The following is a 27,443-nucleotide window of genomic DNA, read 5'->3' as shown; positions in this document are numbered from 1 at the left end:
TCACAGCCTGTACCACCACTCTTAAAAGGCTATCGCAGGCACTCCAGGCACCAGTTGCTAACCAGCCTACCCACTTGTTTCCCCTGCCTGCTGCTGGCTGCCTTGAATGCCTCGTGCTCCAAGCTCCTTGTGGGTCTGACAGAGCAGGGACCATGTCTACCTTCGGCTACAGGAGAGGACTTAGCAAATACGAATCCATCGATGAGGATGAACTCCTGGCTTCCCTGACAGCCGAGGAGCTGAAGGAGCTAGAGAGGGAGCTGGAAGATATTGAACCTGATCGCAGCCTTCCCGTGGGGATGAGGCAAAAGAGCCTGACCGAGAAAACACCCACGGGGACATTCAGCAGAGAGGCACTGATGGCCTACTGGGAAAAGGAGTCCCAGAAACTCTTGGAGCAGGAGAGGCTGGGGGAGTGTGGAAAGGTAGGCTCTCAGATTTTTTTTTCTTTGGCTGCTCCCACGGCCCTACCCCGAACCCAGGAAGCTGTTTTTTCTAACTTTTCAGCCCTCCTCACTTTTCTTTTCTTATAACCCACTTGTAGCTGCTATTGAAAATCTTCTCAGGCTGAAATAGTCATCTAACTTTTATGGCCACCCAATGGATTATATGTAAAATTCTTAGTTGGGGTCCCATGATTGACAAGGATGGGATCTTCAAGAAGAAAAAAATTCACAAGCAAAGCATGGGTTTAAATATTTTGCCAAACGTAAGTCTAATTTGAGTTATAAGTTGGGGATGCGACATAATAGAAATGTAGATGTATTTATATATGTGTATAGATATGTGTGTGTGTGTATAGATAGTGGTTAACTAAATTTATTCTCTTCTATAAAGACGAAAGGGTGTACTCTGGTTGCTTGGACTGTGATGGTGACTGTAGTAAAAATAATTCTTTTTTTTCCAACAACAGGAAGTGTGGGGTGGTGAGAAGTATATGGGGCAGAGAGTCAGGGGACCTTATTTCTACTCCCTGCTCTGTGCCTAACTTTTAAGATCTTAAACAGATAGTCGCTTCTGCAGGGTTCTTTTTCCCATCTGTCGATGGAGGACATTGGATCCAGTGTTTCTTTTGTGAATCAAACACCCTTTTGAGATTTTGATAACTTATGGACCTTCTAAAGAAAATGAACGTGTGCTTGTGTAAACATACACAAATTTTACATAGAATTTCAAAATGATGACACACATCCTGAAACCCACCTAAGGACCCAAGTTAAGCATGCCTGCGTAGATGATCTCTAAGATTCTGTTCTATTTTATAATGGTGATTCTAAGGCCAGGAAATGTGCTTATATTAGAGGTCAGACTTAGTAAGCTCTTGTTCTCTGACCCGTAAACAGTTACTTTGAATTTGCCAAATGAATCATTCACAGAAGGAAGTTCAAAAAACTAGGCTCTGGGAAAATATTGTAGTAATGACAATAAGAATGTCAAAATAACAAATTCCTGAATTTGTGGAAGAACACTGGTCAGGAGCAACAGTTTAATACCTCTGTGCTCCACTGGAATCATCTCAAATCAAAATGGCCCAAAGCCAATGGCGAGACTTCCATGGTACTAATCTAGGCGCTGTTAGATGATCTTGATGATAGGGTGTGTTGGCCACATTTTTAGCAAGATATGTGTGAGTCTTGTCCATGTCAATCATCGCAGGAAGGGCCACTGGGATCAGGCCAGGAGCTGCCAAGGCCACGGTGGCCGCCTGCAATGAGGGGCTGAAGGAGTGGGGTGGTGGTGAGAAGGAAGGATACACATGATGGGCCAGGATTGGGGTTGGTCAGTTCTTCCACAACCATGATTTTCAGAGGTCTTTTTTTTCTTTTTTTTTCTGATGTGGAAATGTGTGTCCAAAATCTGATCAAATATAAGTATGACATTTTCCTAACAGTTCTTAAAGATGTTCCTTAATAAAAAGATTAAAATTGCCTCATAATGTCCAGGACAGATAGCCATTGGAGCAATGACCAAGCAAAGGCATTTTAATGGCATAATGTCTTGAGATCAGTGGAAAACAAAGGGCAAAGCCTGTTGTCAGCTGTTGATGAAACCCACTAGCTCCTGCCAAAGGTTTTGCTGATCCCTGATCCCTGCCAATAGCTTATCAGCTCAATTAGAGAGGCTTTATGTTGATGAACTTTGATTCCTTTCTCAGCTAGTTAACTTTTCTCCCGCTACCCTTTCCCTGCTGGCTAGTTGTCTCTGGAGTCACAAGGAGCGCTGAGCAGAAGCTTGCCAGTGGAGGGTGTCCATCCATTTTCACTCCAGGAAAAAGCTCAAAGCAGCTGACTGGTGGGTAGGAGGGGGAGGGGGACGGCAGCGTAAGTGAAGAGCAGCCCGGTACGGACCATGAGAAGGAGACAATTATTAGGCTCCTCCTGGCTCTGTAAACGCTTATGAAAATCCTGTTCAACCCCTAGGGAATGACAGCCTCTGCCCAGCTGGACTCACACAAACTTATCCTGCATTAAACAGCTCCAAGGGGCCTTGCCGACCCAGAGGTGTAGCTCCCCTAGCTTGAGTGTCTGCCGGGCTTCAGGCATAGGTGCCAATGAGTACATTCATTTTATTTCACTGAATTCTTACCTTCTGGACATGAGAACTGAGACTAGGAGAGGTGAAGAAACTCATTTGAGATAAACAGCGTCTAGCTGAAATTCAAACCAAGTTCTGTTGGCACAAAGACTGTGATTCTCAGGATGTGGGTATATCAGCATCACCTGGGATCTTCTCAGAACTCCTAATTCTAGGGCTCCCCCAGACCTGCTGAATGAGCAGCTCTGGGAATGGGGCCCAGCACTGTGGCCTCACATAACCTGGTTATGTGACACACACTGGTTCAAGAACCGCTCAACTCTACTGCAGTTTCTTTGAGACTCCTCTCCACAGAGGTTTAGTGATTTGTCTAAGATCAACCCGCTCTTTATGCGTAGAACCAGAACCAGAACGGAACCAAGCCTCCTTTTTCATGTAATGGTGCCAGGGAGGTAATGAGGAGAAATGGTTAGACACCCTCTTCTTTTTGCCTAATCTATGCCCTAAGTGTACCAACATCGCCCCCCAGCACCTCATGCCCCCCCCTCCATCTTCCCACCCCTATATTCCTGCAAGGATCTGGGTTAACTACAGAGCAGTGGCAGATAGGTGATCTGGAACAGTGCAGTCAGTACAAATGCCAGAATAATTTTGAGACTAGGCAATGATTGTTTTTATATCCTCCTTCCTCCCCCTCCAGACACCTTTCTCCCTTCTGCTGTTCTTCTCTTAGATGTCCCCCACCCAGGATGACTAACCATCTCAGATTGTCTGGGACTATCTAGATTTTAGAACTAAAAATGCTGCTTCCTGGGATACCTTTCAGTCCTGGGTAAACCAGGACGGTCGGTCACCTTCCCCCAACCCCAGCCCCATCAGTAGTTTTCTCCTAGGCCTTGTCCCTTCTCTCAGCGGCTGTTAAAACCAATGTCAATTTAGAGCCATTCCGTTAACAAATGTTATTGAGTCCCTACTACGTGCTGAGCGCCGTGCAAGGTGAACAAAACAGACATGATCCTTCTCCTTACCCCACAAGCAGTCTTTTGAGAAAAATGACAAATCATTAAATAGGTACTTTATTGGAGGAAGTACAACACTGTGGGAACACGTCACAAGGATAATTTAAGGAGGTGTCAGAGACATTTCTGGAGGAAATGTCATTTAGATGTTACAGGACAACTCATTGCTGGATAACAGTTTCGCATATGACCTCTCCAGATACATTTAAGGGGAAAACATCTCTTGCAGATAAAGCCTAAAGTTCTTTTAAAAACTAGAGTTTATAATTTAATGGTGGTATGACAGGCAGTATACCTTGAATTTTGTGACAGGTCCCTTTCTTCCAAATACTGAAACAGCTAAAAACATATACTTACAACACACACACACACGCACACGCACACGCACACACACACACACACTGTATCACTCTCCCTCCTCCTCCTGAATAAGTGAGTAAAAACTCAAGACTGGAGGAGGCAACCGAGGAGCGGCCCCTTCCCCAGGCCATCGCGTGGTGCCTGCCACTCCAAGCAAGTGGATAACTGGAGGCTATTTTGTGATAGCAACTGGGCAAGCAAACCTGGAGACCAGCACAGTGTTTTCCAAAGCTCATTCCATACGCCTCGGCCTGGAGTCAAAAACATTTCCAGTGTGGAGGGAAGAATCAAGGCTTTGGGGACAGGAAAGCAACTCAGGACTTTAGAGAAAATAACGGACTAAAAAGATCGCATTAGAGAAAATCGGACTCTGTCAGCAAGTTCGAGATTTTTATTTTATCAGAAAAGGTAGCAAGAAAAAGAGAGATGGGGTCACCTGAGCTTCTCAGTACAAAGAGTCTTGTAAACAGGAAAGACAAAGATGGAATGAAATTGTGTTTGCCTGAAAGTCTTTCAGAATTAACACCTGGTAACTAATTTAAGACCATCAGGCTGAGGCAGTGGCTTGCTTCAAGATTTTCTACTGTTCTCTGCTGTTCCACATTATGGTTGGAATCTAGCTGGTGCCAAGGGCGATTATCTTTCCCATCTCATGTCTCCTGCAGTCCTGTCTCATTTAACCCTGTGATAACGCGAGATTTCAAGCTGATTTGCTGAAAAGGGTGACCTGATTGAGTTTCTGCAGAAAGCTGGGTTTTGACCTGCTGCTGCCCTGAACAAGCAGCCCTGCCCCCTCGGCTTCTTTCCCCAGAGAAAGGACAGAGACAGCCTCAGCTTTCAGGCGCTGTGGAGTCTCTGAGTCCCTGTGCCAGGCTCTACCCCAGAGGGACATGCCCCGCCTCTGTCTACACTGAGACAGGACAGGGCAGAGGGCTCTGGGCTCCTGTCACATAGGCTATAGGAGGCAAATTGGGGGAAGAATTTTTGAACATTGAGAAAGGGAACCCATGCACCTGTTGTATATTTTCGTTGTCACTCGTATGTTTGGGATGGAGAAATGAGGAAGGACAGAGGGGTGATTCCCTAAGTGACAGTTGAATTTGCTAAACTGTAATAGACTAGGAGTCAAGTAGTTCAGAAGAGGTAGTCAAGAGAATAAAAACTTTATCAAGGGCTTTCCAGAGCAGAAGTTCCAACACATCTGTTCCAACTGGTAAGATGATAGCAAACTTTTATTCAATAAACTGAATTCTGCATATTTATTTTGCAGAAAACAAAAGAAACGTTTGTAGAAAAAGCTGTTGGGCTATGCAAGGAAATATTAACCTTGGTCACCCAAACTAGAGAGCTCAGAAGGTGGAGATGAACTTTTTTGTCTTATATACTTCCGTGTTACTTGCTGTGTGTTACTTTTTAAAAAGTTTATTGAGATGTAACTGACATATCACATTGTATGAGTTTTAGGTGGACAACATGATGATTTGATCCATGTATGTATTGCAAAACCATGTGTTACTTTCGTAAATTTTAAAAATGTGCTTAGAAATGACAAACTTAATGAGGATACCATGCTCTTTAGGTTGCAGAAGAAGACAAAGAGGAGAGTGAGGAAGAGCTTATCTTTACTGAAAGTAACAGTGAGGTTTCTGAAGAGGTGTATACGGAAGAGGAGGCCGAGGATGAGGACGAGGACGAGGATGAGGAGGAAGAGGACCGCGAAGGAGAGGAAAGAACAATTGAAAATGAGAAAGGGATGAATGGATCTGTACATTATGGTAGTGTCAATTCTGACAACTCGAGGCCAGAGACATTTAAAAGCCAAATTGAAAACATACATCTGACCAACGGCCACAGCGGAAGGAACACAGAGTCCCCGGCTGCCATCCACCCCTGTGGAAACCCTACGGTGATCGAGGATGCTCTGGAAAAGATGAAAAACAACGACCCTGACACCACGGAAGTTAATCTGAACAATATCGAGAACATCACGTCGCAGACCCTCATCCGTTTCGCGGAGGCCCTCAAGGCCAACACGGTGGTGAAGACCTTCAGTCTGGCCAACACGCACGCCGACGACAGCGTGGCCACCGCCATTGCGGAAATGCTGCAAGTCAACCGCCACATCACCAGCGTCAACATCGAGTCCAACTTCATCACGGGCAAGGGCATCCTGGCCATCATGAGGGCTCTGCAGCACAACACCGTGCTCACCGAGCTGCGCTTCCACAACCAAAGGCACATCATGGGCAGCCAGGTGGAGATGGAGATCGTCAAGCTGCTGAGGGAGAACACCACGCTGCTGAGGCTGGGTTACCATTTCGAGCTCCCAGGACCAAGAATGAGCATGACCAGCCTCTTGACCAGAAACATGGATAAACAGCGGCAGAAGCGGATGCAGGAGCAAAAGCAGCAGGAGGGGTACGATGGGGGAGCCAACCTTAGGACCAAAGTCTGGCGAAGAGGGACGCCCGGCTCTTCACCTCACGCATCCCCCAGGCACTCTCCCCGCTCATCCCCCAAACTCCCCAGGCAAGTCCAAAGCGTGAGGAGCCGTCCTCCATCGCCGGTGGCCCCGCCCCCTCCGCCGCCCCCTCTTCCTCCCCAAAGGCTGCCGCCCCCCCCTCCTCCACCGCCACCCCCTCCGCCCCCAGAGAAGAAGCTCATCACACGGAACATCGCAGAAGTCATCAAACAGCAGGAGAGTGCCCAGCGGGCCTTACAAAATGGACAGAAAAAGAAAAAAGGGAAAAAGGCTAAGAAACAGCCAAACAGTAGCCTAAAGGAAATTAGAAATTCCCTGAGGTCAGTGCAGGAGAAGAAAATGGAAGACACTTCCCGACCTTCTACCCCACAGAGATCAGCTCATGAGAATCTCATGGAAGCTATTCGGGGCAGCAGCATGAGACAGCTAAGGCGCGTAAGTAACCCGAGGGCAGACCCTGGGGCTCAGACCTCGTAAAGGAGCCGGCCTCCACCGCACAAGGGTACCAAAGTCGCCTCTCAAATACTTAATCAATATTTTAAATGTTTAAGTATGCCAGAGCAGGCTACCAAATTTGGAGCTTCAGAAGCAGGTCACCAGATAGCACATTTCCATTTGAGAGATGTGCCTGGTCCACCTTCTTGGCATCTCAGTCTTTTAAGGGCCAGGCTCATCTTAAGATACTTCAATCTAAAAAAAATCCCGATTTCCTTAATAAGAAAATCAGGGCATTATCATCTACATTCCAGAACAGATTCATCACTTGTCAAAAATTTTACCACAGAGTTGCAAGTGATTTAAAACCTACTTTATAATATAAAATTTGAGTACCAATGGGCAATAATCTATATCTGAGTTCTTCCTGGAGAATACTGCTAAAGACATACTCTACAGATATTTTTTTCACTTTATCATTTGTACTGTTTTTATTGAAAGAAAATCCCCTATTTTTGTAGGTGGAAGTTCCAGAAGCTCTGCGATAAAAACCCGATCTTTAGAAGAGGATGCAGAATTATTCAGTGGTATTAGATAAAATGCATTGTGAGATGTTTCTAAAATACCTTCTTTAATTTGAAATGTTCTCTGACTTTAAAAGTAGCCTCACCCATTAATTCCAAAGAGAATTTGAAGAAACTATCACCATGTTTCTTCTGTAAATATGAAAATAAACTTCTTTTTTATGTCATGAGATTTGTATTGGCAAGGAGCAGTTTATTTAAACATGCTCTGGCTGTGTTGGTAATTCTGAGCTGTAATGAGTTAATGAAATGTGCTGTTATTTTTGTAATCCCAATAAATTTGGATTGAAGTTTTTCGGTTTTTTTTTAAACAAACTAATTTTTTTTTGTAAATTGATATTCACATCTGTCAGGTGTGTTTGTAACCTTGCTAAATATTAAAAATATTACATTCTCAGCCCCCCCAAAAGGTTTGGGTCCTTAGCATTTGCCTTTGTTTTCTCATGTCTAAGAAAATCTGATCAGAGCTCTCTCTAAAGGTCTGGAGTCAAGAACCTTCTTAAAAGTCTTTTTGGTAGTGAGATAAAAGCTTGGGAAATGACCCCAAAGTGACCATTATCATCTTAGATGCATGGATGTTGGACCCAGGATGGCAGCTGACACTCCCATATTTGCATAAGGCTGATAGGTACCCAGAAGTCATTCAATCATTTATAATTAAAACCAACTATTTCTGGAAGAAAAAAAAAAAAAAAAAACAGTTGAAAGTTAGAAATCTCTTGGTAGGGCTTCCCTGCTGGCGCAGTGGTTGAGAGTCCGCCTGCCAATGCAGGGGACACGGGTTCGTGCCCCGGTCCGGGAGGATCCCACATGCCGCAGAGCGACTGAGCCCGTGAGCCATGGCCGCTGAGCCTGCGCGTCCGGAGCCTGTGCTCCGCAACGGGAGAGGCCACAACAGTGAGAGGCCCGCGTACCTAAAAAAAAAAAAAAAAAAAGAAAGGAAAAAAAAAAAAAATCTCTTGGTAGAGAGGAACTAAGTGCTAAGGGAACGTCTGGAAGATAGGGGCTCCCCTGAATTCAGAGCTATCTTGAGGCTGATGCTAAAGGTTCACCTTCAAGTCTCCTTTAAGCTCTCCCTGGATGAGCTTTAGTTTAATGCGTCTCAGCCTTTTTGTGCTCTGAATACATAGTGATGATGTCAGAGTCCACCACACACATCCAGGGACAAGGGTACATGTATCTGCAGTCATTCTACCCCCCCTCCCTCTCACTCAAGAAAGATCTGAATTCAGTTAGAGAAAGACCTATCAGAGATTCCCTTCATTCCACCCTAGCGTTCCTCTCCAATTTATGAAAGCTATAAATCTCCTCTGAAGTCCTTTGTATTATCTATGATTAGCGATGTTTCCCTTGTGTCCTACAGAGTATGACAGTGGTCCTGGCGAGCTCCCTGGGCCACCCGTTTAATAACTGTTTCCTGACTTTGTGTAGGGAGTGACTGACATTTTCAGAACTAAGTTGTGTAGTTTTCACAGCAACATTAAAAGGTGCTCTCCCCAGTTAGTCCATGAGGAAACCCAGGCTCAGGGGGGCTGGGGTTGCCTGGGAGCCTGGGTGTTTCAGAAGCCCATGCTCCTTCTGCATCGCTGCCCGTCTCTGCTTGCATCGGGGCTCAAACGTCCCACCCCACGAAGGCTCCCTGTTCTTAGAATAACAGTGGGGATTTCAGTTTCCCTTAGTAGTGACTTCACTACTTTACCCCTTTCCACTAGTGTTTACAATCATGTTCCTTATTGTTGCACAAAGAAATAAAAGCTAAAATGTAGGTTTTTAAAAGGTGTGCATGGGTGTGTATGGTGTGTGTGTGTGTGTGTGTGTGTGTGTGTGTGTGTGTGTAGTGAATTTAGGACAGAAAGTCAAGACTGACCTTCCTTTCCCCTGACCTTTGTGTGTGCATGAGGACGGGGCTCTTCTGAACGCCAACAGCTTTCAGCTCCATCATGATGAGGCAGAGGGGCAAATGGTTGCTGATAAAAGGGTCCTTTGATAAAACCACGTAGATCATGTAGGCGGACTCCCAACCACTGTGCCACCAGGGAAGCCCATCTCCTTCACATTTTAAAAGACTGCTTTGCTGGAAATTTTTGGGCTTCAGGAGAGAGCAGCGTGCACTTACGAGGCACTTCACAAAATGTAAATAAGGATATCCTTACAGTCAACCCACAAAACAAAATATGAGAAAGCCCCTAATAAGACAAGTATGGTATGGTCAGGCACTAAGTTGGCACGTTTTTCATTCAGGAAAAGCATTTCTCGAATGTGATTTCAGAATACAGCAAGGTATTCAGGCAAGGTGTCATGACTCCTCAGCACAGAACAGGGATCCTTAGTTCATCCTTCCTGCAAACTCACAGAGCTGGTGTGAAGGCCAGTTAGTTCATCGTCTCTAAAGAGCGTTCAGCTCACTGGGAGAGAGGCTGTCCAAGACCAGATGAAGCGTTTAGACCATGATTTATATCTGCACATTAATCTCTTAAAGTACGCCTCATCCTGATTGAAACAGGGCCAGGATGCCGAGTCTCACCCTGCTTCTTGAGCCCTGCTGCCAGAGGTATTCAATAACTCAGTGATTTAATCCCTGCCCTGATGTAGTTGCTCCAAGTGAGTGAGAGGGAAGAGGTCATAACAGACTGCAGTGGCCAGTATGGAGAGGCACGGAAGACTGGGGTAAATCGATACATTCTTGAAAAGACCTCTTAACTACTTCATTTCCAGACAAGTTCACACTGTCTTTTCTTTGTTTCTCTGAGGTTTGGAAGGTGGGGGTTTGTCTCCATCAGTCGTCAAATAGCGGATGTAAAAGACAAAGAACTGAGGTAAGAATTACAAAACTCAGAAATATGGTACCAATACGGACGCACCCAACTTCCACAACTATTTTCTGAGCATCTGCCATGTTCCAGATACTTCTGGATACTGAGGATACACAGTGAATGAAGGAGATAAGACGCCTGTCCTCGTGTCACTTACAGTCTAGGAGAGGGAGCTGACACCATTCTTTCACGCATCGTGCGTCTGTGTATCAGGTGCCTCCCGTGGATGAGGCACTCTCCTCGATGCTGGGGAGACCAAGTTGAATTAGAAAGTGTCCTCCAATGCCAAGCAGTGAGGATCCTCATTCCTTCCAGAATACGCAGTAAGAACTGAGCTAGAGGCTGGTGTAGGGTCCTATATGAGCACTGAGGCAGCTTAATTACCTCAAGCTGGGCTTAGCATACTTTTTCTGTAAAGAGCCAGAGATATTTAAAATGGCATATAAAATATTTAAATATTTTAGACTTTGTGGGCCATTTGGTGTTTGTCACAGCTATTCAGCTCTGCCGTTGTAGGGTGAAAACAGCCACAGACAATACGTAAGTGAATGAGTGTGTTGGTGTTCTAATACAACTTTATTTATGGACACTAAAATTTAAATTCCGTATAATTTTCATGTGTTGTTAATTTTCTTCTTTGATTTTTTTCAGCCATTAAAACATGTTAAAACTCTCCTTAGTTTGCAGACTGGACAAAAACAAATGTTGGATGCATCTGACTTGTGAGCCACAGTTTACCACAGACCCTTGACCAAAAGCAGATAAGGGTCAAGAGAAGCTTCTCAGGGAAGGTGACACTTGTTTTGGATTTTTAAAGAATAGAGAAGATGCCAGGCTAAAAAAGGAATCAGATGGTAGGGGTGATGAATGAAGAGAGATATTTAAGTTTGAGAAAACAGGGTATTATAGAAAATGGTAGAAAATCATAGGGTTAATGTAATTCTATAAAAACAAGAATTTGGCAGGTTTAATATTTTAGTTTTTTTTTTCTGGTATTGATAATTCTGGTGGATTAAGAATAGTACTAGTATGTAGTTTCAGTATGGTCTTTTCTTTTTACAAAAATAGTATGTGATCATTAAGAAAAACTAGAATATATAGATAAGGTAAAAAACATAAAGAATCCCCAAAGTCTCACCCACACAGAACTACTGATAACCTTTTAGTGTATATCCTTTTAGATCCTTCTTAATGCATACTTAAACACACATATAACTTTTTTCTACAAAAAGGGGAAAATAACACACATGCCATTACGTAGCCTAGCGTATTTTATTTAAGCAATTTCAATAGCTTGAATATTCAGCTTATTCTGATTAGACCGCTGATGTTGGAATTTAGTTTGTTCCAACTTATCTTTTTGAGTTATTCTAACTTGTAACTTTTCCAAAAAGCCCTTAGAAGAAAGGATTGACTGAAAAATCACAGCTAAGGAGCCATCTCCCAGTTAGACAAGAGTTGCGAGTACATCATCATTGTGGTATACCAAAACTGGAAATTAGGTTTCAACTAAATTGTCATGTTTACCAGTTTCCTCTCAGTCAAATTATACGCCTATCTGAACCACAGAGGCATGTGTTGGTAAGACACATTTCAAAAAGTCCATTCAATTTTCTATGTCTGAATAAAAAGCCTGGGAGGCGCTGAGAGTCACAAAAGTCCGTCCTGAACAACTCAGTGTGGGCTAAGGAATGTGGATTCATTATGAGAGTCACGGAGAGCACAGAGGATTTCAAGAGGAGGAGTGACATGATGTTTATACAGCTTTACAAAAATATGGCTTGTGTAACCGAGAGAAGGATGGGCTCAGTGAGGCCCAGGCTGGCGACAGGAACACCAGTTAGGAGACCATTGCAATGATCTAGAAACAAAGTAATGCAGACGAACTGACCGCTGTGTAGGTATGAAGAGGTCAGAACAGAGCAGAGACTGAGAAAGCGCACGTTCCACAGAATTTAGTTACTGGTTAGACGTAGGGGGCAGGAGGCAACAAAAGAGAGAAGTCTAGGTGGATCCGATCCTGGCTGGGCCACCTGGGTGGGTAGTGGTGCCGCAAAACGGGACAATGGCACACAGCAGGAGCAGGCTTGGAGGAAGAAGGTGAGCTCAGTTTTGAATAGTATCGTGTCTGAGGTGCCTGTCCATTTGAAAGTAGGGGTCTAGAATCATGGGGTGGGATTCGGGCTGGAAGTGAGGATTTGGGGGTTGTATATGAGTAGCATTTGAAGATGGGGATTTGGACGAGGTCACTCAGGGAGACCGTGGAGAAGGGCAGAGGCTGAGTATGTCCAGAGAGAAACCAGACGAGAGTCAGGTGGCAAAGCAGAGAGTTGCGCTAAGGAAGGGCCAGTCGGCAGCATAAGATGCCTCAGTGAGTTCTGCAGCTTGACAGGGTTTACTTGAGCCGGTGATCTTGGTGGGAGCAAGTCCATGGGAGCCGTGGAGATGGAAACTAGACTGTAGGGGTAGAGTGGGGCGACTCTACCACTGCAATGAAGAATGTAGGGCGATGCTTCAAATAATGGGTGTGCTGCTCTCTTGCAGAGTCAGCCGGTCCACAAATCTCAAAATTAAAAAGGCACATCTTCCTGGTATGTCATTACATTATATTACATTATATTATATTTTCACATACACAAATATATACATACATTATCATCTTTACTTTATGTGAGAAAAAAATGTTATATATGTTTCTCTGTAAATACATTTATATATTATATACATACTTTCCTCATGTCAAATAGAAAGGACATATATGTGCACATACATGTATATATACAGTCTAGATAAAGTTAACTGGAAACCTCAGTCCACCTCTGTGACAGTCCAAAGTCTTCTGCAAGGTTTCTGAGAATTTCTGGGATGAAGGGGCTGGGGGCCGGAGGTTTATCTGCCCATCGTTGTCTCTGGCTCCACGCACCAAGCATGCATCTAGCAAACCTATGGTTTAATGGCCCTATTTCAAACCACATGGAAATGGACCTGTGGCAATCAGCCCTCTTTCTTGGTTTCCACAGGTTCAACATTACATGAAAATTTGGGAAATAAAGGTAAGGTTGACATTACAGCAACACAAATGACTTGGTATCAAACATGAGATGTTATAACAATAACAGAGGGGCTAATTCCCCATCAGAGATTTTCTTCCCCCACTGGCTATTTTATCGCACATAATAGTCTGTATTTTCTTGTTAGTTTATTACACTTTCCTCTTCTCTCATGATTCACCCTCATTAGTATCCTCCTAAGTCACTCCTGGGAATTCCAGATTCTCTTCATTTTGTTTTGCACAGCAAATTCAACTCTCTCCAACCCCTGGTGAAGGGCAGCTCCAGTTTACCTTTGCATATCCAAACTGGTCAGAGTGGTGCAGATCAAAAGATGCTTTTATTTAACAGGAGCCTCCCTAAGGTTATGGCTGTGAATAGAATTTCTCCCCTTGAAAATGGCATATCCTCTCATTGGTCACCACAAAAACCTTTGGTGGGTCACTCACAATCTGTTATCCGGACTGTTGCTTCTGAACTGGCTTCTTCCTAACTGGTTCCTAACCAGTTGCTTCCTAACTGGTTTCTCTGTCTCCATTCTCCCTCACCCCACATGGCTCCTCCACATGCTAGAGTGAGATTTTTCCAAGATGCAATTCTATTGACATCAGTCACCTGCTTGAAATTCTTCCGTGGTAACCCATATTCTGCAGAATAAACTTCAAATCCCTTGGCCTGGCAAACATGGCCCTGCTGATCTTTCGACCTCATCTGTCCTCATGTGCCCTGTGCTTAAGCCATCCTAGCATCGTGCAGTTCACTGAAGCAGTGATGCTGCCTCTTGACACACACCTTTCACATACCATCCTACCTGCCTGGAATTCCCCTCCCACTCCTTACCTCGGGGGAGCGCCTACTCATTCTTCAAGAGACCTTGAAGGATGAGTAGCTAATTGAACCAAGGAGATGGGGAACAGGGCGCCTTTCAAAGGAGACTCTATTCTCTTCCACACTCTCCCTGGGTGACCTCAACCAAACTCCTATCTTTAAATTCCACTCGTACCACGTGATGCCCAAATCCTTACTTCCAGCACAAATACCACCCTCGTGATTCTAAACCCATACGTTCAAAAGAACAGGTACCTCAGACACAACGTATTTAAGGCTGAACTCATCTTTTTCCTCCAACACTGCTCCTGTTATAGTCTGTATCCTACTATCTCGCAATACATTTTACCTTGCGTTATATACTACCTGTGTAGATGTCTTAATCTTCCTACTATCCTACTGGATTCTATATCGTGGAGATCTGGGACTTTATCAGCAAGCCCTCAATGCATATATCTGAATAGATGGAGATGATTAGCTGCTCAGCAACAATGAAGAGACCAATGACAGTATCTTCTCGCCATCCCTCCCAGGGTGGCCAAAGGGTGATGCGGGACCAAAAACGATCATGGTCGAGAAACCAAGCTTAGAGGCGAGATTGGTCCCAGGGTCTGTGACAGGGCAGGACCTACATGTGGAGGCTGAGGGGCTCCAAGGAGTGCATCACTAGGGAGCAGCCAGTGGTAGGCACTCCCCCTGTGTGCATTGCAGGGCCAGAGCTCTAAGAATACCTGCATCCACTCTTGCTGGCCCTCCTCTCTCAAAGCCTCACTCCACCCCTTCTCCCGTGTGATCTGGGGCCATGGTCAGGATGTAGTCACGAGCGGCTGCGCAAGCTACAGTCGGGAGAGTGTTCGGGTAAGCCGAGGACTGACAACTGGCGGATGGAAGTCCTGTTCTCTACATCCTGAGGTCAAATGAGTATCATCCTTAAACCCCTAACCCTTGAATTCATTACACAAATTTGCACGCCGAAGCAGAAGTCTTTACTCTGATATACTATCTATTCGTACATTGGCTATTTTGCACTAATTTTCAGATGACTAATCACTTGTTCCATATTGGAACTTTGTGTAATTAGCCATCTAGTCTTTATGACAAGTTCAGCAGGTTCTTAGCAACACGACTTTTGTGGGGTTATAGATTTAGAAGTTTTAAAAATGAAGCATGTATTTGAAGTCTAGCCATCTCCTCTGATCGAAATACTGTTGTCACTCGTACCCACAGCTAAATTCTCTGTCTTCCTGAATGAAATCTCAGCTGATCCATCTGAGTAATCATCATTACATAAACACAAAAACAAATGATCTAAAGTCAGTCTCAAGTCACAATTTGAAATTTGCCCTCAGCTGTTGCCTCATAGTTGCAGACTATGCAGGAGACCAGCAGAAAGCTGAAAATATCACAGTCAGAAAGAACAAGATCATACTCACCAACGTGTTCATTTATCTTTCTCTAAACGCTGCCAGGAAGTTTTGGTGATTCTTCTCCGCGACACTCATAAGAAGGTTAACAAGAATCTTGATCTGTCAGAACTTGTTGGGATGGTAACTATGCTTTTACCCCAGAAGCTGTCATTAATAAGTTTGTTTTTAAAGAAATGCAAATTATTTTTAACAGAAGCAAAAAAAAAAAAAAAAAAAAAAAGGCAAAACGAATCCAGCTTCTTCTCTACACATGATATTCACAAGTTAAAAGTCATCATTGGGGTGATGAAAAATATGAAATCAATGAAAAATGCTCAAGGAAAGAGACACACTGACAGAGATTACTTGAAATTCAGAGAGAAGATTCTGAGGTAATTCCAAATAAATTCTTGTGTAATCATTTATTAAGCATTTGGGATTCCTCAAACATGCCAGTTGCCTAATCTAATATTTAAATGGAAAAAAAATTTTAATGGCGATGGAAGGAGAATGGGGATTGGGGATGAGCAAACACAACAATTATGAAAGATTCTATTTACCGAATACTCCGACCATCTGAGGCTGTACCAATCTCAAAACTGGCCTTGGCTTTTGCTTGAGTGGCTGTTGGTTTGGCTGCATGATTTTAACATATTTTCCTTCCTGCTTTTTTTCTTTTGGAAAACAGAATGACAGCATTTCCCTTTGGGTCTTTACATGTGCAAAAGCAGAACAATCCCAAGCCTCCTACATTTGAAGTAAAGATATTGGAGTCATATTTTTTATCCAGATCATTGCTGGTGTCTTGATGCACCTGAGAGGCCGGGAACTATAGTGGTCGAGGGTACATCCTTTGTATTAACACAGACCTAAGTCTGATGCTCAGCTCTGCCATTTACTATTTAACTTGGTGCAAATTGTTTGTTTCATTTGCCTTGGCTGAAAAATTGGGATAATAACCTCCTCATGTAAAACATCTCATGTAATGCCCAACACTTAATAAGTGGTCCAATAAATAGTGGTTAGTATTATGATGGGTCCTTTTAAACATGACTTTTCTCAAAGGAAAAACATCTCAGTTAGGAAAGGTCCGGGAGTGGAATAAGCACAGCCAAGGGGCTTCCGGAAGCCCCTTTAAATGGCATCATCATTATCATCAAAAAGTGGCTTGGTCTGAACTAGCTGATTGCTCACATTACAGCATCCCCTGCAGAAAGGAGACAGGGCCAGGGGATGCCTCCCTGTGGAAGTTAGAGCAGTCTACACTGGGAATTGCACACTAAGTGCGCAGGTGTTGACCGTGCCCTCTGGGGACAGTGTTTATCAGAAAAACACTTGTATGGGCAGGGAATGTACTCCCTGTACAAAGCAGAACCAATACCTGGAGGTGTTCGTTCTTTTTTTTTTTTTTCCTTTTTGGCTGCGCCATGCAACCTGCAGGATCCTAGTTCCGCGTCCCCTGCAGCGGAAGCATGGAGTCTTAACCACTGGACTGCCAGGGGAGTCCCTATTTGAAGGTGTTCTTGACATTACTTATACAAGAAATCCATTGAATTTCCACTGTGCTCCCCAAATCCCAGTATCAACTCACAAGTCTCAAGAACCCACACGTGCGAAACCAAATCCCCCTAGCTCTCTTGGTTACCAGATAATTACCGTTAACTTCTGTCATCGGGGAGAGATGTAGGAGGGGATGACAGGAACCATAAAACAACAACGAAAAACATTGTATTGGATAATTTCTAGGAGAGGTAAGCAGAATGGAGGTTATTGCTTTAATAGTCAGAGAAAGAGTAAAGCTGGAGGATGATTTAAGGGGACAATGCTTTCAAGAGAAGCAGTAACTGAAGACCGGGAAGCAGCCCCCATAATTTTCTGAAACCTGTTGCTGCTTCCAGTTCCCTAGTCAACATTGTGTAGTAATTTCTATCTCTGGGGGAGATGCTGTGAAAAAAATGCCATTGGGAATTCAGGTATGGAAACCAAACAACTTGGGGGAAAGTTTTCTATATTTTGAACTTTACATGGCATTATTTTTGTTCCTTCAGACTTGTCAGAACAGATCTCGAGTCAATTAATACCGTCGTCAAGGCGCACATTTATTCAGGCCAGTTATTCCAGAAGAAATAGATGACAGTCTAAATGTTGCCTGGGCCTGCATTTCACTGAATAGTGTGTAGGGTATCGAGATTTGTCCATGTCTAACAGTTGGTCATTTTTCCCAATTATAAGAGAACAAACAGCCATGGAGAGATGCTGACATAGCGTTGACAAAGCTTGAGATGTATTTCCTATATTACATCAGTGATTCAAACTCTTGCCATATTTAGAGATAAATCTTATGGCAATTTGATGTTAACACTCCTACATAAAACAGTCTGGAGTCACCAAATCTTTAAACTAGCCTAAGTTTTCATCACTAAGCTCATTGCCAATCTTGTGGGTAACGCTTACCGATAGAAGCCTTTTCCCTATCTTTTTCTGTCTTCCCCACATTTTCTCATTAGATGCTGAGTGCGGTCCTGTGAACTCCCTAAGAATCATGACCTATGGCTAAAATGCTATTTCTCAATCTAAATGGAGTCAGCTGAGAAACTGTGCACTAATTCCTCCTACTTATACCTGGTCAAGTTAGTAATTTCCACAGGCCAGGATAGTTCCATAAATATATTTTCTATACATCAAAATACATAAATGTTCCTGTTCATACACCCTAACACAAAGAAAATTTCTTGAATAACGTCAAGTGTCTCCCCAGTGATCTGCTAGAGGAACCCACACAAGTGTTTCTCCAACATCTAGTGTCGTTTTTTCCAGCCCTTCTTTCTTCTTCACCGTGTGCCTTTTTGCCATTCTTTCATGATCGGTCATGAGCACACCTTCTATTCCTGATTGTGTGAAGGTAACTGAGTAAACTACAAAAACCTGCTAGGGAGCTGGCAGGCGGGGTTGAGAGGGGAGCCTGATTTCTCAATGGGTCTTAGAATTACGTGGTCACATGAATTTCCTCTATTACCCTGATGTAGATATATTAATACATGGAATGAGAGATGTGTTTTATTCTGAAGCCTACTTCCAACTTACAGTAACAAAAATCATTTAAAATAGTTTGGTTTAGGATAGGGCATTAGGGTAACACTTGCGTTCAAGTGCATTCACCTAGTAGCTCTGAAAATACGATGTCTGGGAATTTGTGACAACTTGGGAACATGATCTAGGAGAACATTTCCTTATGTTTCTGTTTCTTCTTGCTTGATTCACCGGTTCCTATTAATATTTAAGAAACTTGTGTATTTGAAGGCTTTGGGGGCAAGATTCTCCAAAAATGTTAACAGTTTTTACAACGCCCATCCCCATCCTCAGTTTTGTGGAAAATCTTATCAACATAAAGACACAGCAATGGTTTTCATGGAGTATGGTTTTCATACTCCAAAGTTTTATTATAATGTCGGACAGTTCATATGCAGGGTCATTACTGCAATTATAATTTACCACATATCATGAACTGAGACCAAGATATGAAAACAGTGCTACATCTAAGTGTTAACCAGCCATGCAGTGGAAAGAATACCACCACATTTTTTTCCTACAAGTATCCTATCTTTTCCAACAACCACCAAATCCCACTTGAGGAGTAAGCTTTACAGAATTACAACTGAACTCGAATGCATAATGTTTCCCCTTATCCATCTTCTCCCACGCAGGCTATTGGAATAGCCAACGTAATGATGATTGGTTTCAGATTTAGCTAGCTGGGAAATGAAGAAACATATAAGAAAAATATAAAGCGGTCCCTCAGTACACACAGAGGATGAACCCCATGGATACCAAAATCCAAGGCTGCTCGAGACCCTTATATAAAGTGGCAGTCCAGTGGTTAGGACTCTGTGGTCTCTCTTGCCAAGGGCCTGGGTTCAATTGCTGGTTGGGGAACTAAAATCCCACAAGCTGCACGTTGAGGCAAAAAATTTAAAATAAAAGTAAATAAATAAAATAATAAAAGTAAAGTAAAATAAAATAAAATAAAATGGAGTAGTACAGGGAATAGAGTTGGCCCTTTGTCTTTAGAGGATGCGACACCTGCGGGAACAGAGAGCTGACTGTAGTGTTCCCCGTCAAACCAGTTTTTCTGTTGTTCTGCGTTCTGGAAAACAAAGTGATGAAAATGGAAAGTAAAAAGGATGCTGAAAGGGCTCAGGTTGTGTGTAGAATTTCTCTTTGCTCGTGGTCTAACTGGCATAAACCTCATCAGGCTGTCCCAGACATGTTGGCTGTAAAACCGTGGGGCACTGGTACAGATCTAAAGCATTCATCGGGCTCAGAATCTACTTGAACTTTCTAAACATCTTGAGGCAACAGGTCCTTATAAACATGTTCCATAGGGGCCAGAGGCATTCATGCATGAACAAGGCAAGACCACTTACAGAAGAGAATCCATTTACAGGTGGCTTGGAAAGTGGTTGCAATTCTAGAACTACGTTTATTAAGTTAGACTCTAATAATAATTTTTTTAAGTTGGTTTTATTTTTTTTAAAGATTTTTCTGATATGGACCATTTTTAAAGTCCTTATTGAATTTGTTACAATACTGCTTCTGGTTTTATGTTTTTGTTTTTCTGGCCATGAGGCATGTGGGATCTTCGCTCCCCGACCAGGGATAGAACCTGCACCCCCCTGCCTTGGAAGGCGAAGCCTTAACCACTGGACCGCCAGGGAAGTCTTGACTCTCATAATCACTTAACTATTAATGTTAACTACATCACAACCTTCAGCAAATATCCACAGCAAAGTTCACAGGAGTCTTAAAAAGAAAAAACAATTTTTTAATTTCCATTTGAATGGGCTAGTATGGATTGAGCTTTAGCTGAATATACAACTAAGATGTTGGCCTTACTACGTTCACATCCTTGTGCAATAAGCAAAACCCAGATATGCTGAATATTTCATCAGCTTCTCCCTAACGAGTTATCATCCTTCAGAACGGAGATGTGAATATACTTAATTTTACTTGCCGAGTGTTTTCCCAATCCCATTCTGAAAACAAAAATCTGGCAGCAGACACAAATCCCTTCTGTTCTCTGCCTCCTTGGAGTCCCACTCTAGTTAAAAAAAAAAAAGAAAGAAAGAAAGAGAAGAAAAAGGAAAGGTTGCTTCTTTTTAGGCCCAGAAACTGATTTAAGAACCAGAATTGTCTTACAGACAACTACAGAATTGAGATATTATGAACAGCTTTGATGATTTGTTTCCCTACAGTTAACTGCACATAATGTCTTTTCCTTTCACTTGTTTCTTTCAACACCACAAATACTAAATGTTTTATTTTCCTGCCTCTTTTACAATAAGGGTGAAGTACATGCAACCAAATTAGAATCTCCCCTGTCTCACTAATAAGAAAACCAGGAAATTGGATTTAAAGTGTTCAGTTTGTCCTTGTACTCCTTGGAAGAACTCCTGGTCTTTAAATTGACAGTACAGCTGTTGATTGGAAATTATACAGAAAGATTAATACATCCTCAAAGTAATTTTCTGTGAGGCCGTTGACTAAGGTTTTACAAAATACGTATGTTTATATAAAGGCAATGCCCATTTTACATCTATAAGAAACGAATGAAAATAATTTGGAGGTAGAATAAAAAGCTCAATTTCATTTCGACCCAGTACTAAATGACAGGAGTGTCCTGTGACGACTGAATGCCTTGACAATGTAGGGTGGCCGCCATCACTGAGCCAGAATACTACCACATGCCTTAGAGTCAGAGGCTGGCTCCTCAAGCCAGCCAGCTTTCCGGGGCAGATGACAACAGGATGTGCTGGAGGCTTCTATCAACACCCAGCTGACATGGGTGACATTTGTAGCCATAAATCTTTCAGAAACAAAGTAAATCTGCAATTTATCCACAACTTAAGGAAAATAGAGAAAACAAGGATAAAACAGTATTATGGTAATAAATGGAAAAGAGCAACTGACCTAGTAGCCAGATCTGGCTTCTAGTACCTAGCTTTCTAATGGGCTTCAGGCAAGGCCCTCAACTACCCTGGATACCCTCTCACCCAGGAAAGGAGAATAGGCTTGATATAACTCGATTGTCTCCAACTGTCTTTCAATTGTGAAGTTAAATATTTTAGATTTCAGGAGGAAGGGAAGCTGACTGAACTGTTATATTTTACAATACCCATCACATAGTTAATTTTAATAAACAGTTGTTTAAATAAGGTGATATTGATGCTTAAAAATTCTTAGACTTTTGGGCTTCCCTGGTGGCGCAGTGGTTGAGAGTCTGCCTGCCGATGCAGGGGACACGGGTTCGTGCCCCGGTCCAGGAGGATCCCACATGCCGCGGAGCTACTAGGCCTGTGAGCCATGGCCGCTGAGCCTGTGCGTCTGGAGCCTGTGCTCCGCAACGGGAGAGGCCACAACAGTGAGAGGCCCGCGTACTGCAAAAACAAAAATCTTAGACTTTAGGCCTTGATGAAAATCCTCAAACATCTAGCAATAACTAAGATAAAACTGAATTTAGGTCAGGACACGCCAACCAATTTAAGGTAGAAAATGCCAACATGACACTTGGAACTTCAAGTTCCACAACGCAATTTGATACTGCTAAAGCTGTACTTCTTCTTAAATAAAAAAAATTTTTAAATCCTTAAATTTTTTTGGTTGTTAAAAAATTAAGGGGCTACTTCGATTTACTAGAAATTCCCCAACACACAAACATCTAAGCCAGAAACCACCCATAAGCTACTGTTACATTTTACTCAAAATAATTGTTATTCATATCTTGACTTGTCAGTCGTGATGGTGGTACACATGACCAGTTTAGATATACACGGGACTTGTGTAAAAAGTAATACTATATGTGTATCAATAGTTAGTATGGCCATTGGTATATATTAAAAAATGTTTTTTTAAGCTATGGTTGATTTATCTAGATTTTGTTCTAAAGCCAAAATTTGCAATGGGTTCCCTCATGGCAAGGGAGGATACCATGTATCACATATGGAAGTAAAGGCAGTCTTCGTATTAACTGCAAAGTAAGTTCCCCATCATATTCATAACAGCCAAGTTATTACACCTTTTTCCAGTGGCTTCACTAAAAGCAAAGTTAAAAAAACAATCTATGAATAAAAGAACAAGTGATTACAAAGAGTATGCTGTGTTTTGGAGGTATGATGTGAAAATGTCAGTAAGATAGGTGTGCAAAATAAAATGTCTCAACTTTTCCATAAATAATTTTCTATTGTACAATAAACAGGCCTTATCTCTATAGTTGTCCTTTAAGAACTCCCTTTCTAAAGCAGAGTAAGTTGTTTCAGGAATTTCTTCACTGATTAGATTAATATAATGCGACAAGAGCAATTCTGAGGCACTTCCCTCTTTAAAAAAATTTTTAAGAAACAAAATTTGTAATAGGACATATCATTATGGAAATGTTTAAATTTGACTAACACTCTTAGAAGGCATTTTTGTAGCATCCTACACGCTGGATTCCGTAACTCAGTTTAATCTTTAGACACCCACTTGTGCCAGGGACAGGAGAACAGAAAATTTTATTTATCAAAAACTGAATTTCCTATTTAAAAGGAAGCACCATGTTTGATACCATTTATTAAAAGCTATTTAAGTCCCACATGAACTTTACATTTGGTTTCTACTGCAACTACCAGTAAACTCCACTATTACTCTGATTTAGGAAACTGCAACATTTTCGGTGTGCGAGAGTTCTGGTTTGACCTTGCAATGTGAATGCTCTGTGTACCACAGCAGTGGCTCCCAGGGGAACAGCTGAGCAGCCGTCACGTTTCCCAGAACAGGGTGTAACATTCTTTTGCTCACCATGTTTATTTAACGGCACGCTCCAACTCTCAGGGCATGCAGTCAGCTAAAACTTTCAACCCTATTGTTCACTGCTATGAACCCGTTACTATACAGTTTAAGATTTTTTTACCCATTTTAATCTCTTGACAATAAACAAATAAGAAACACACTATTTTATACTATTTGGGTCAAATTAATTTTATTATGCTCCATGATGAATTGCCACCAGTGCAACATCCTATTCACTATACATTTCAAAAAAATATTTCACATACTAAACAAAATTTCAGTTGATAAATGGAAGTGAATGATTGAGAGTCTTTATGAATCTCATACATACAGCATGTGGCTAACTGAAACTATCACGCAGCATTCAGATATAAAAAGCCTCATGCTAGTTTGTTAAAGGCGAAGGCTGTCAGACAATCATTTAGCTGGAGCACACGTGGGAGGCCCTCAGGCTGTGCACAGGTGTAGTGCTGTCCACAACGCAAGGCAGTGGGGGACTGAAACATGCAACCTTTACGTCTAAAGCGGATTTAGTCTTCGTGGCTGGACGGAGCTCCACAGCTGCTGTGTTTAAACCAATAGCGCCTCAGACTTTGTGCAACAACAAACAACAACAACAAAATCTTTTACTTTTCCTTTAAGAAGAAAGAATAAACTCGATTATCACTGGCAAATTTTATACCCACCTGACGTATTTCAAATTGCGTTTCCAATTCAAAGAATTGATATCCTCTGCTCAGAGCAGCTCCTGATAAATCTTTATCATAACAAAGTCAGCGGGGAAACCCTGAATTCCTTGCCCCAAAGTTAACAGAGATCTTAGTTGGCATTACTTTAAAGATATTTCTAAGATATTTTAAAAATTCTGTATAATGTCTAAAATAAAAGAAAGGAACACGTTTATTATTACTTAAAATAATTACAATGTTCTATTTACCATTTGCACAAATTTCTAATTTTACTGGTTAGTAGTTGTCCAGCCTCATCCACACCAGACCCACAGAGCTCAAGCCACAATAAAAATGAGAGTAAGCAGAAAAAGGTTTCCAGCAGCAGAGGGCACTGTTTTTGCAAGAAACAAAAAGTCTAGAATCTTTCCCACGTTCTTAAATTATTCCTGCAAGGTAGGTAACATTCTTTGAATAACTTAACTGTTTTACTGCACCACTTACTGCTTTCAGCAACAAAACCTTTTAAATTATTTCTCATGATAACTAGACGCATGATCACTAGAGATTATGTGATAACTGGTTAAAATTCAAGCCACATCTTGCAGGTCCAGCCTGTCAAGATCATGCCAACACCAGATTTTGGTCGGTACAATTATAGACAGCTTAATTTTTAGTTGGATATTGTGACTATAGTAATGAAATACATTTGCAACTACATTCTGACTCAATGTGAGAAAAACGGGTGTCTGTATGTAAATCAGATAATTTTTCTACCTAAAATTTAAAGTAGGTAGGTATGATAATTAATGCTATAAATATGAAACCACCACCTTTAGGCAGACTAGTGTATTGTAGAGAGGCAGCGTATCATTTAGCATACATAACAAATGTGCAGGTTGTAAAGTTTTATTTGTTTTTTTTTTTTAAACCTGTCATTCAGTTTTGTATTTCAAGAAATTTGACATTGGGACCACCAATCTTTTAAGAAAAATGTAACCCTTCACCTGACATTTGACAAAAATCTTGAGAAATTATCAAACTTTAAAAAAACAGCATAATAGTTTCATCATTACAGTGTATACCTTTGCCAAATAGGTAAGATTTTTATGTCTGGTATTTCTGAATACCTCAATCTATACAGACTGCAAAATAAAAATACTTAATTCCACACCACTTTTATGATGTTCTGATTTTTACAGTATATTTAACCAAATATTGAAGTAACCACAATGTATAGCCTCCTTCAGTTCATGTAGAATGAAATTATCTCTAAGATCCCCAAACCTCAACAACTTTTGTTTCAGAATAGTACCAAAAATATTTTTAAAATTTTTGCCTAACAGAGCCTGCCACATTTGCTATAGCACAAAAATAACCTCAGTCAAGCATAGGTATGCAAGGGCTCCTTATGATTCCAGCCTCCAAATACCACATCTGCACAGTAACAGGCAATATTGCTGTAAGAGGTGTGTTACCATTTTCCCAACTAGCATCTCTGTAGTGATTTTACATAGAGCATATTGCTAAAATTTGAGAAACTGCATCAGTGTAGTGATGTCTAGAGAACTGTGCAATGTATCAGCTTCAACATTCATGTGGCATGTGTTCGAAATGAAGGGGCTAAATAAACTAAAGTTTGCATCACTTAAAAAAGAATGTAGTGCTATACTAGATTTTAATAAGAAAATTTAGGTACAGAAAAAGTAGGGTATGAAAATAGTGTTTTCCTTCTGGCATTATAACTAAATTACATTAAGGTTTTTGTCAGTCTCACATATAATATTTAAACTCCCTTGTTGATGGAATGAGAAATATTCACAAATTAAGTGAGCATCCTGGTGTAAACGTGCACACAGTAACAGGGAGTAGCTTTGCAGAGGATTATGACAAACCCTTACAGATTAAATGAGGTATTGCACAGATTAATAAAAAAAAGCAAAAAAGGCAACAAAAATATACAGCAAATTGGTAGAACATTTACATGATAATTTTACAGAATCCATAGACAGAAAGTAGTGTTTAGTATTTCACCTTAAAAATATATATATAATATATAGATCAGTCTTCCCATTCATCATCATCCTCAAAATCTTCTTCATCATCTTCATCCTCATCTTCATCTAGAAGAGAATCATTAATACAAACAATTAAAACATATGTATAAATCAAATGACATTTCATAATTCTTAGGGGACTTCTCTAATTATTCAGTTTCTAAAACACAAACCTGGAGGAATCTAGTTACTAAAATGGTTTAAAATGAATCAGTAAAATACATCTAAAGAGTATTGGATAGTAAGCTGAAGATTAGAACATGACTAAGAAGACTTGGGTTCTAGTCCCTAAGTATCTATGTAACCAGTTTCAACCTGCGTTTCTTTATATGTAAAATCACATTTGAGTTGATCTCTCTGAATTTTAGGCTCACATATCGCAAACCCAACAAAGGCCCCTTCAATGACTGTCTTTAAAGAAAAGTTGTAAAAAATATAACCAGCACATTGTTTGGCTACCAATTTTAATTATAATTCAGTGACAGGTGGGAACCGCATCAGCACTAAGCCATAAAGGAAACGGAGTAGGCAGTCCCAGTACCTAATCTCCTCTTCTACCCCCTATTCTCCCTTGAACCCACTGACACCGCTCTTTCCAGGTCACCAAGGACCTACCGTCGCTAAAGCTAAAGCTCAATTCTCTGTTCTCATTTTCCTGACCCATCACACCCACCTGACCCAGATGATCACTCCATCCTCCTTCAAACACTTCTTCACCTGACTTCTAAGATACCACACTCTCCAGTGCTCCAAACTCATTAAACTTTCTCTTCTCCATTTATACCCACTTTGATGATCTCATCCAGTTCCATAACTTTAAATACCATGTATATCTTAATGACATGCAAATTTATATTAACCGTTCACATCTCTCCCCTGAATTCCAGACTCATAACCAAATGTCTACTCAATATCTACTTTTAATTTTTTAATAAGTATCTCAAATTTAATTTGTACAGAATCAAATTCCTAATCCTTCCTTTCCAACTTGCTACTCCTAAATCTTTCCCACTCTGTTAAAGAAAATTTCACTCTTTCAGCTGCTCAGTTCAAAAACCTCAGAGTTATCCATCACTCCTTTTTTTCCAAACCTCACTTCCAATCCATCAGCAAACCCAATGACCTCCATATTCAAAGTATAACTGGTATCCAACCACTTCTCAGGTGCTCCCAACCTGATTCAAACCTGCATCATCTCTAGCTTGGATCACTGCCACTCCTCTGCTAAGAACCTTCCAGTGGCTTCCCATCACATTCATGGCTTCCAAAGCCTTACTCCTGACCCGCTGCCACCTCTCAAACTACATTCCTTCTTCTTTCTCCTGCTCTCTTATTCCAGCCCTACTGACCTTGACTGGCACTGTTCCTCAACCTCAGGAACT

At 41.6% G+C, this 27,443-nt stretch overlaps 2 protein-coding genes across 4 annotated transcripts in view; one reads left to right on the top strand and one right to left on the bottom strand.

Annotated features, from left to right (window-relative positions):
* Positions 1–8,026, top strand: LMOD2 (leiomodin 2). 2 transcript variants are annotated; one of them, XM_027101307.1, is made up of 3 exons: positions 1–425; positions 5,494–6,831; positions 7,353–8,026. In XM_027101307.1, exons 1-3 carry the CDS (start codon positions 153–155, stop codon positions 7,377–7,379), a joined length of 1,638 nt encoding a protein of 545 aa, XP_026957108.1. In that variant the 5' UTR covers positions 1–152; the 3' UTR covers positions 7,380–8,026. The 2 variants fall into 2 exon arrangements, with proteins under 2 accessions (XP_026957108.1, XP_026957109.1); XM_027101308.1 differs by having other exon boundaries at positions 153–429; positions 5,501–6,831; positions 7,353–7,379.
* Positions 8,027–19,462: 11,436 nt separating this feature from the next.
* The window catches only part of WASL (WASP like actin nucleation promoting factor), a 71,091-nt gene continuing 63,110 nt past the window's right edge, over positions 19,463–27,443 (bottom strand). Inside the window, exons 11-12 of one of the 2 annotated variants that reach the window (XM_027102059.1) lie at positions 26,039–26,127; positions 19,463–19,656 (exon numbers count right to left, since the gene is read on the bottom strand). In XM_027102059.1, the coding sequence (XP_026957860.1) occupies positions 26,066–26,127 (62 nt within the window). In that variant the 3' untranslated portion in view covers positions 19,463–19,656; positions 26,039–26,065. Of the gene's footprint in view, positions 19,657–23,509; positions 26,128–27,443 lie in introns of those variants that run through there. The other variant, XM_027102058.1, reaches the window with a different exon arrangement.

Source organism: Aethalodelphis obliquidens, unplaced genomic scaffold (genome assembly GCF_003676395.1).
Source record: "Aethalodelphis obliquidens isolate GAN/ISIS:26980383/991018 unplaced genomic scaffold, ASM367639v1 scaffold5, whole genome shotgun sequence".
Classification (NCBI taxonomy): domain Eukaryota; kingdom Metazoa; phylum Chordata; class Mammalia; order Artiodactyla; family Delphinidae; genus Aethalodelphis; species Aethalodelphis obliquidens.
Note: the sequence above shows the minus strand (reverse complement) of the source record. Positions and strands in the feature narration are given on the sequence as shown.